The 11,207-nt window shown below is 40.0% G+C and overlaps 1 protein-coding gene across 3 annotated transcripts; it reads right to left on the bottom strand.

The window, feature by feature from the left end:
• Positions 1–3,449: 3,449 nt before the first annotated feature.
• Positions 3,450–11,001, bottom strand: LOC119018611. Of its 3 annotated transcripts, none has more exons than XM_037096415.1 (6): positions 10,714–11,001; positions 6,851–9,807; positions 5,675–6,715; positions 5,418–5,573; positions 4,912–5,004; positions 3,450–4,344 (listed from the first exon to the last, which is right to left on the bottom strand). In XM_037096415.1, the coding sequence occupies exons 2-6, from the start codon at positions 6,857–6,859 to the stop codon at positions 4,027–4,029; spliced, it is 1,617 nt and encodes a 538-aa protein (XP_036952310.1). In that variant the 5' UTR covers positions 6,860–9,807; positions 10,714–11,001; the 3' UTR covers positions 3,450–4,026. The 3 variants fall into 3 exon arrangements, with proteins under 3 accessions (XP_036952310.1, XP_036952311.1, XP_036952312.1); XM_037096416.1 differs by having other exon boundaries at positions 9,659–9,807; XM_037096417.1 differs by having other exon boundaries at positions 9,672–9,807.
• Positions 11,002–11,207: the final 206 nt, after the last annotated feature.

Raw genomic sequence — 11,207 nt, 5'->3', positions numbered from 1 at the left:
CTTCCTCCTTCATAGCACTAATAATATTACAGCCGCTAGATGTTGCCGCCTAACTACAAATGTAAATTTGGGTGTTGCTCAGCTGTTTTTTTTTTCTACCTATATGAAGACAGGCTCAAGTTAATGTGTGTATATTTAAATGACAAACCCTTGGGAAAGTTTATTGTGGTGTCTTTTTGTTGTGACAGATTGAATCTTTGCACAAGGAGAAAAAGACATTCGCTGTTTTTATTTTCATGGAAACATGTCTCGTGGCAGAACTGAAAACACATTTCAAGTATAATTAATTTCAATGCACTGCATAATGTGCTGTTGATGATTAGTGCGCATATTGAACAGCAAAGCGGCTCAGTGCAACTCGCCTTGCCCCTCCTAGCTGGTCTTCATAGGAACACGGCGCAGTAGAGACCAAATATGACCAATCGGTAGAGAGCAGTTCTGGCCAGTGGGCCAGGTGCCAGGTACTTTTCACATCTTATGAAGACAGGTGCCAGGTACTTTTCACATCTTTTCCGTCTGGTCGCTCAGATATAGAGACTGGACATGCAACTTGAGGAGGCCCCCTAGTGGTGAGGAGGCCCTATGCACCTGCGTAGTCCGCACATGAAGAAGCAAGGAATGGCTCTGCCGCTTATCTATACTGCTCAACTGTGCAGATTGTCCACCTCCTTCAGATATTATTAGCATCAGTGTAGGCGTATATTGCTTCATCACAGCAGTATGACGTCGTATGAAGTCGTCCAGCAATCTACTTTGTCTGCCTTAATAAAACCACATAAACTAAACTTACAGAGACGTGTATGATTCTCACACTGACATTCAAAATGAATGTATAAAAAAGGGCCCTGAAATATGTCCTTAATAGTTGTTCACAGCCAACCCTTTGATTTACTGAGCATATTAGAGCTGCTCTAACATTATCAGTGAGGTAAGAGTATTTATATCATCTATCAACCCACAATGACTGTCTGATGAGACCAAAAATTAATACTGTAAATTAGTTACATCCCAGTAAATTAGCTGCATTCTGACCTTTTCAGGGACTGGTGCACACAAAACCACCAGATGCACCCGAAATATATCCTCCATCAGACAGCAGCCCTTAACATGGATTTGTGCATGTGGGGGATTTCCAGGATCAAGTGTAATTGGCTTCAACTGGGGTAACAGCCTGGTGAGTAATGTACAATCGCTAGGACATGCAGCAGTGATGGTTTACAGAGCACAATCCAGAGGTTGCTGAAATCCCCATTAGTGTTCATCTAAGACATGGAAATAACAAGAAAAACAGAAAGACGCTGCTTTACATGTTTGTCACGTCTCTCCTGTAAATGTTAAACTGAAGATGGAAATCATATGTGTGAGCTGAACAATGAACGTCAGACATGATCAATAACAATCAATGTGTGCAATAGAAGCGGGGCGTGAAAGGGAAAACTTGACATTTTGTTTTTAAATGTTATTTTTCCATACAAAGGGATTTGTAACCCTAGCAAAAACAAAAAAAAAATCGACCGGTATCCTCTCGCTAGCTGCATGACTTGAATTGTTAATGTGTTTTACTCTGCTAGCAAGCGAGCAAAAAGGCTAGCTGGTGGCTTGAAGTGTCCGTTTGTTTAAAATGAAAAATATTCATACAAAGTGACTAAATGACATTTCACAATGGCACACAATTGGTTTAAAGGAACAGTGTGTAGGATTTGGTGGCACAACACTCATAACAGTGTCTGGAACTGTCACCAAATACTACACAGGTCTCTGTACATGGTCACAACTTCTGCTTTTTTTTCAGGACTATCAGCACAACTATATTTTGAGCCTGCATCACCTTTCTTTGACTGACACATGACATTTATGAACCGGATTGTCATCACAGGGAAGTCACGATGGAATGTGGACATAAACAGTCCAAAATTATGACACCAACATTCAGGGTTCTCATCCATTTTGTGGTTGGATTTAGGCAATGAAAGCACTTTGGTTAAAGTTAGGAAAATATATTTTCATTTGTAGGATTCACTTCGGCTAAGGGAAAAGGGGTAAATATTGAGATTTTGGTTATCTGTTAAATGCGATTCCTATACCCTCCCCTTCCAAGTGTGTAGAAGAATCCAAGGTAGCTAATGAAAACACAAAAGGTCCTCTCTAGAGCCAGTGTTTGATCTGTCCTTTTTAAGCTACTGTGAAACATGCAACATAGCAGATTCTGCTCCCTCCATAGATATAAAAGGCTCCTTCTAAGGTAACAAAACACAAGCTTTAATGATCTTCTACCAAAAGAAATACACAGTTATAGCCTCTGATGAGGAGAAAAACATACTTCACATGTGCCTGAAAAAGATAAATATTGTAACAACACTGGACAGGGTACATTACTTTTCATGTTCCTTCAACTCCAGTTAAAAAAACGTTGAATTTTGAATTGAATTCATGATATGCTAGAATATGATTGAAGTAAAATTCAAAAGGATCTGATCAGATTGTGCTTGTTGCAAAAGCTTCCAACTGTTTCAATACAGACTTGTCCAAATATTACGAGAAAAAAGTTCTGTTGCAAAAACACATTTGTGTTTTTGTGCCAGGGTGATCAAAATGGCAAAGGCACAGTTACAAATCAATTAAGAGTGAGCGAAATTCCACCAGCAGAAACGACAGGGAACAGCTCAGTCGACTGGAAGAGAGAAACAGATGGGAAACAAACAGGCTCTCTGTCAGTGTTGCTCTGCAGAGTGTAACATACTCTTTGTGTGTGTGTCTGTGTTGGTATGTGTGTCCAGCACATGGACTCGATCTCTGCATCATAATGTAATTTGCTGCCAATCTTGAACACCCACTGATAGTCTGCTGAATTTGTGAAGGAAACTGTAGAGAGATTGCTGATAACCAATATGTGTATCTATCTATCTATCTATCTATCTATCTATCTATCTATCTATCTATCTATCTATCTATCTATCTATCTATATATACATTTATATTCCAATTAATCGACTACAAGTCAAGTTATTATTTGTTGATTGTTGAGTTTGTTAAGTGACAAGACTTTTGTCAGGGACTGGAGGCTTTGTGTAAGAATATTGTGGTAGAGAAGCAACTGCACTCAAAAAAATCATTTGTTCGCAGAACGTAATAAAATTATGGAAATAATTTCCACCTAAACAAAATGCTTTAATTTAGCCAGAAACAATTTTGTCGAGTGACCTAAATATAAATATGTTGGATCAACATGATGCATTTGTGTTACTATGACTTAATTACTAGGATTATGTCCAACTAGATTTGCAAGGGTAAATGTTACATACTAACATATTTTTGTTGGGCCATTTAAACTAGTATGATATAATTACGAGTTACTTAATTTAAATGGGTAGTTGCAACCATTATTTTAAATACAGTTACATTAATTAATTGTGCTGAGTCAACAAAACCATAATTATTAATAAAATAAATAATTTAACAGTATTTTTATATTCCACAATTTATACAAATGTCAACCTATTTTCCCCAAGCTGGTGTCAAGTTTTGGAAAAGAAAAACACGAAGCAAACTGGATTTGTTGGAATAACACTTTACCAGAAATGGCAAAACTCACTTTCAAGCAATTGGCTGAAAACATGTTGCTGTGAAAATACAAACAATTTCAAATTTCAAGTGTAAACCACTTAAACAACCAGTATTAGGTGTCTATATTTGGAGCTTTCTGATGACCAAAAAACAAATCAAAGCTGGTTATGAAGCTATATGCAGAATACGGTCCTGGCAACTGTGTGCAAAGAAAAATGTTAAATACAGCATTGTGCATCATCTCAAGTTTCAAAAGAAAACTTTGTTGTTTGACAACTTTTTTTTTCCTTCCCTTGTTTAAAGAAACACTTCTAAACATTATTCTCCTCTAACCTCCAAATATCAACAGTTTAAAGTATCAAAACACATTAACAACAGCTTATCATATTTGAAGGTAAATGCCTGAAAGGCTTCAAATAGAGTCACTGCTACCTGAACAGTAGTTTACTCTAATGAGGATGACTAACGTGCAAGTAGTGTTTTCAGTGTTTGAATTTTTTTTGAGAGTCGGTTTCCATCAAGCTCCATGATAAGCTTCTGCAAAGCTTCGAAGGTGTATCGCAGCTCTGGTGGATAGCTGAGGTTGAGCGCGTATACAAGTGCGAACAACATTCCCACGGCAAGTGGTACGTTTCCGAGCTCATCCAGAACTTGCACGCCCTCCAGAATGATACCTACATCTTCCGGTCCATCTTTTGGCTCTGCATCTTCTTTGCGAATGACAAATATTCCAAATGTAGTCTTCATCATCGCAGCTTCACTGCTTTCACCATCTGTGTTCTTCACAGAAGAAAGGGGGGAAATAGAGGATATGCATGTCAAAATGGTACTGTAGTCCCATTTTTTAAACACACAAATTTCTGTAAAGCAGCTGTCACTTATCTTATGTGAAAGATTCTAGTATTACATTGTCTTTTCTTAACCCTCCTTTTGTCCTGGAACAAAGAAGGGAGGAAGGAAGGAAGGATGGAAAGAAGGAAGAAAGAGAGAGAAAGGTGGAGGAGGGGAACTGATTGGGTCAAGAAAGGAAGGAAGGAAAGAATGGAGAAAGGAAGGAAAGAAGGATGGAGGAAAGGAGAAATAGAATCAAGGAAAGGAGAGAGGAAGGAGTGGGAGGGAGGGAGGGAGGGAGGGAAGGAGGGACAGAAGGAAGGGAGGAAGAAAGGAAGGAAATTAGAGACAGGAGGGATGGAGGGACAGAAAGATTTGAGGAAGAGAGGAAGGAAGGACCAGCCAAAACAGATTGGATCAGTTTCACCCCAGAGGACAACAGGAGGGTTAAGTGTGTAACTGGGTTGTTTACAGATGTCAGAATTGGGACTGGAGAATAAAAACAAAATTACATACCATGTATTCTTTCACGAGGTTCTCTGGCTCTTCATTTAAGTAGACACACAGGGCTTTGATGATGCACTCTCTTCTGACATCAATGGCATCGGTCTGAGTGTGTAGGACAATAAAAAATTGACAACAAAAAGCAATTTTAAAATCAACAGGTAGAAAAGATTTCACAAACATTGAACAAACACTGAAATTAACTTTTTTTTTTAATGTAAAAACTTGATTGATATTTTTATGATATGTGAACTTACATTATCCTTGGGTGGTTTGGTTTTATTTCCAAGCAAGACATTTATTCATGTGTCCCAGTAAACAGTAACTACCATTGTAATGTCAGTGGACATTGTCAAATGTGCCCGACGTTCGTATTTTATCAAATCATTCTTCAATCAAGTACATTACCCCCTCTCCATCTAGTTTTATTTACCTTCATCCCTCTTACATTTTCCCTTAAAATGTCAAGCATGACATAAATATTATGGCTGTTCAGTTTCTTTTTTTTATCCTCATACCTGGGTGATGGGTATCATGATGCTCTTGATCTTTCTTCCTTGACCGCCCCCTTTCTTGGAAAACACCTTCATCAGCTTTGAAGATAGAGCATCCAGTTGGGAGAAGAACTTTGGCAGCAAACTGACGGTTGTAATCCTCTTGAATTCAGCAGTTAGCTTAAATGAGAGAAGAAAAAAAAGGTACACAACACTGAATTACTTACTCATATTTGTTTGGCTTACACTAAATCACGAGCGCTCTGTATTTATTCACCCACCTCGCGTACACAGAAGAGAGCCGGCCATTTGGTTTTGAAATCAGCAATCAAGGGTGCATCACGAATAACCTCTTGCCTTCTGTGTGCAAAGGTCTTCTCCATCATGGCCGCCACTGTGCCCTGATTGTTCCTTTTCTTTACTTCTAAAAGCAGGGTCTCTCTTATTTTTTCAAGTGTCTCTGCAGATTCATCAGATGGGTAGGTGGGGCAGTAATTTACTTCTGCTCTTCTGGGCTTCTTCACACCATAAGCAGGACTGCATTTGTCTGCAGGTTTATTTGTCAGCGAATTCAGTTCAACTTCTGGACATCCAAGCCGCTTGAGCTTCCTCCGGTAGTTAGCAAGTTTGTACTTTAAGCTCACCTTCCAGCCACCATATCCAGTGGCAGAGCCTGGCTCTTTCAAACATGGATGGGATGACACAAGGGCTTCAGCAACCTCTTCAAACTCACTGTCTGAGGGGTACACTTTGTACCGAACAATTTCCTCAGCTAAACTGTCAAGAATGGCAGTTTTAAGTCTAACATCTGGATCCAATAAAGTTCCACTTTCTTTGAATGCCGCATTGGCCTTGTCCAGCTGAAGCTGACAATCATATGGGAAACGGGGTACAACAAAAACAACAGGCCATCCAGAGGATCTTGAAGGGGTGGACTCAGGAGAAGACAGGATGTCTGTGTCACACAAGCTACTAAATGAAAGTGATGAGTCATCACCAGACCATGATGTGGCAGGAGTGGAGCAGGGTGGAGGTGGGGAGCCACCAGGCAGGGCAGAGGCAGCGGGAGCTGAATCAAAGACAAGCTTTAAGGTACTTTTGTCCTGGATCTCTAACACTGAAGTCAAGTTGGTGAATTCATTGCCAAACTCAGCATCCATAAATTGCAGCCTGAAGTGGTCCTCTACCCCACACTGCCTCTTAATGTGCTGAACAAGTTCACCAATAGTCTCTGGGATTCCGTCCTGCAGGATCAGTCTCTGGGAATCGTTTTCTCCAAGGATGACTCTGAGCTTCACTGGAGCAGCCATTTCATCAACAATCTGTGAATAAAAACAAAAACATATAAAGACATAAATATAAAAATATATTTGTACAAGAGTACTTATCTAAGGTTGAGACTTATTTTCATTGGCAGTTCAATTAACATTAAATTTTAAATCAAAACGTCATCATACCTTATACATGTATGTGTCTTTTCAATGTCACCATTCTTAGAGATCCAACAAAGTAGTCTGCCAGAGGGTAGTCATCTGCTAGGTCACTAAGCTCAATCAGATCTGTGTCTTTGGTTGGACATGACGTGAGCTCAAAAGCCCTGTAATGCTCACTATACCATCCACAAAGTCTCTTAACCATAAAAAACAGTCTCTCCTGAATAACAAAAACGTGAACAATCTGTCCAAAATCAGGAAGTCCACTTGTAGACCCATGAGCTATAATCATGTCCTTTTTAAAAGTTACACCTTTGGTTGACACAGATCGAGTCATGTGTACCTCTCTGGTACCAGGAAATCTTTGTTCAATGTTCTCAACAATGTCTGTTTTTAAAACATCAATAGGAACTGTTGAGACATTTGTCAGCTCAAGGACAGGCTTTTCAAAACTGGATGCTCTCATGTGATACGAAATCATGAGCTGATGCTTAAAAGCTAGCGAGAGGGGCACGTTTTTGAAGCAGTTGGAGTGTCGAATTACATGCTTAAAAAAACTGTGCTTGGCCTCGAATCGCATAGTCCAGAGACCAACGAGAGGACCAAACTGCCTGATGAGTCCAGGATAATGGTCTAGGTAATGATGTTTGGGTAGAAGCTGCACATTAGGAAACAGTTCTTGGTATCTTTTGCGGTGCTCTGAAATTTTGCACTCAAGGTAAGCAACAGAGTCTTCTGTGTGTGTTGGAGCAACCACCAGCTCTACAACATCTTTTAGAACCATTAAAATTTGCCATGCCATTTCATCTTCTGGCACAAGATGCCCAATGATGAATGGAAGAAATCTTATCAAAGCCCAGTTCTCATGAGCGTTCCCCCCGATTGTTTTTGAGAATGTGTGTGGAATTACGTGGGGCCTGTTAGTCTTGTCTGACCACTTGAAGGGAAAACTAAGGATAGACTTGTTCAGAAGCTCAAGACTGAAATATTTCTTGGATATCAGCAGTGACAAACAATGTGCAAGCTCCACAGGTACGATGCCTTCAAAGACATCATGCATGATATCTGGTGGATAACCAGTCAGAACATTAAAGTGGGCAAGGTTTTTGGTGATTACACATGGGCCTTTCACCCCAAAACAGCTTGAACTGTTCTGCTGGGCTGAATGCACATGCGAGTCATGTAGTTCTTTAGTCCTCAGATCAAATAAACCTGATTTCACATCTCTTGTTTGGATCTCTGCCCGTGTTGCTGTGCAGAATCGGCAGATGTACCCACCAGAAAAACTTTCATTAAAACCTGCCACACTATGGGCACTGAGGTTATCCGCTGCAACAACTTGAATTGTGCCTTTAACACATTTACCAAGCAATGGGACAAAAATTCCTTCCTGCTCAAGTGTTTTTACATCTTGAAGAAGAGGATGCAGGACATTGTCATAACCGTACTTCTTCACATTATCAGATTTGCACAAGATTGCCAGGTAAATCGCAGAAAGTGCTGAATGTGAGCCTGGTGGCAAATTACTCAAAGTCCAGTAGATACCACAGAGCTTATGTTTCCTGCGCGAAGTGCCAAGAGGATTACACAGCTCGAAATCATCTATGTACAAAGTTAGCAAGATTCTTAACTCACCCCCTGAAAGAAAACCATTTCCCTTAAAGTGAGAGCCATCTTGAAATGATTTATAAGTACACTGTTCTCCTGTGACCCCATGACTCTGATGTGCTCTGTGATTTTCAACAACTTTATCCACAACATCTTTCCTATTGAAGAGCTGTTGCAAGCTCTTCAGTAAAGGCACATACTGAAAGCTTTTGTTTTCCTTTTCATCAAGCATGTACTCAGTGGGTTCAATGACATTAAAGTTCTCCCTGTAAAATTTGTTTCGGAGATATGATGTGCTCAAAGAGCCACCTTTCTCTATAGATTTTAGCAAGGGGTGAGACGTGGCAAGGGCTGTGGCGACTTCTTTTATCACTGACTTTTCAGGTACGGAGCCATGTTTCTGAAACATAGTTTCAATAGTGTTAACAGTGAGAGGAAATGCAGCTGAGCATAACAAATAGTGTAGCTCCTGTAGAAACTCATCAACTTTTGTGCCTGGCACATGTGCGAAATGTTCTAGTTTAAGCAAAGCTGCAGCAAAGTTCTGCTCAATAATGTCAGGCAGGGTCTTGCTTATATCATCATTATTTGAAGATGCACTGTTTAATTCCACTACACAGTCATCTGGGTTAAGTGTATCGTCCTCTGCACTGTCAGTTGATTCTTGTGAAACTCTGGTTGTTGTCACTATCCCTGGTTTAAAATCATTTAATGTATGGGGGTTGTGTTTCCGGTTCTTGTGGGAGTGAAATGTTGCATAGATATTTGTTTTAAAAGTACAATCCCCAAACATACAGGTAACAGTTTCATGACTCTTAAAATGAATGCCAATATGTGTGAAAAAGTCCCTCTCTGTAGAAATATTGCTACAGTTGCACAAAGGACAACAAAATGTTTTCAATTCCAGGAGCTCCTGACTTTGAGTTTGCTTAGGATGAACTCTACTTAAATGTATGCGCAACGCATTTTGCGTCTTAAAATTGCATGGACAGTTTTGATATGGGCATGAGTGAAGTCGTCTATGGCGGTGATGTAGTCTTAAATGTTTAAGTAGATCATATCTAGTCGAAAAAGATAGACTACACTCCTTGCACCTCCACATATCAGTAACACACAATGGTACAATCTAACATCTGGGCATTTAACATTTTTCATTTCCCATCTTTCCCTTTTCACCATACTTGATCTTAAACAGTTTGTCACTACATTTGTGTACAAACTTACTGTCTACACTGACCCTGACACTAGCAGATGACTCCCTTTTCCTGCAGTCACTCTTGTTTGATGATGCCAGAAGAGGACGCTTTCACAGGAGTATGGCCAATGGTGGTGACTTGTATGATGGCACTGGACACGTTTACTGCCACAAATTTCTGTGATGAATTGAGAGAGAAAAGAGAGACAGGGTGAGGGAGAAGTACAATAACTTTAACGTACATAATAATAAAGAGAGTTAAAACAATAGTTAATCCAATGTATGACTGGTTCTATTATTTCCAGTGGACAAGTACATTAAATATGCTTCTTTATGTTTGTGGAGGGACTGATTTGACTGAAAACTACAAGTGCGTGAATGTGGCGCGGTGCGATCGAGAGATACTGTAAAAATCCATAGCAAAGCTGCATGTCACGACAAACACCTGATAAGTGTGCCTTGGAGGTTGGTGGTGGCTACACCAGGCTACGAGCTAACGTTAATGCACACAAACCGTGCAACAGTACTTTTACACTCACGGTAGCACACGTTCTCTCCCTCCTCAATAACGTGAATAACATCAGACTGTGGAGAGCTCCGTAGCGCAACGAACTGCTGTGTTTACACTCTCAGAAACCTAGCTGCACCAGAGCAGTGGTCCAGCCCGAGGAGATTTACGTCGAGTTAACAGAGAAACCCTGCCACGGCGGCGGCCGAAAAAAAACTAAAATAAAAAAACAACAACACTTGCTGCTCGCCAAAGGTGGAGTTAGTGTCGACTTTTTGTCGGACTCCAGGCGAAAGCAAGACGCTACTTGGGGGATTTTTAACTTTACCGCTATTATTTTTAAAACGTTTTAAAAACTGTTTGGTTTGAGCGGTTTTGTAAATGAGTCAACGCCGTCAACCTGTTAACCTTAGTTTGCAAGCTTGCACATGGCGACAGTCGGACATGCACTACAATAAAACACGCAGAACAAAAAAAAGTCATTCAAAATGCAAAAGGCGGCCATAACTAACTGTCGATAACAATTCTGAACTTTTATTACCTTCTTTTCAATTGAAGATAAAGGATTAAGCTTACCTTCTTCCACATGTGCTGTCTCTTCTCAAAATGTCTGCTCCTCTTTGCCCGCCAGGGACACACCTTTGACCATGATTAAAGAGGGGCACTACTGATTAGGAATTTGCTCATTACTGCCACACATGCTCCGGAGTTGTAAACAGAAGTGATTTGCAGTCTTAATCCATTAGAATTATGTTGTGTTAACATAAATCAGTCTAGTAAATTTAAATTGTTGTATCTTTTGTTAAAACTACATAATTTAGAAATGTTCAACTCTAAAACATGATTTTATATAATATAAGTTACATACTGGATTTAGGTTAAGGTAGCAGACCCCCAGTTTGCTTTTTTTGAGTGTGTATGCAGCATCCTTTGGGTGCTAACCCAGGTAAAGGCCTTGTTGATACTAACAGCAGAGATGAGGTTTCTGGTGTCACTACCTGATAAAAGGAGATTTTCAGTGACTCAGCCAGAGAGTGAGCAGCTTGCAATGAAAAGACCAATTTGGGAAG

The sequence above is a fragment of the Acanthopagrus latus genome, chromosome 4 (assembly GCF_904848185.1).
Source record: "Acanthopagrus latus isolate v.2019 chromosome 4, fAcaLat1.1, whole genome shotgun sequence".
NCBI lineage: Eukaryota > Metazoa > Chordata > Actinopteri > Spariformes > Sparidae > Acanthopagrus > Acanthopagrus latus.
Note: the sequence above shows the minus strand (reverse complement) of the source record. Positions and strands in the feature narration are given on the sequence as shown.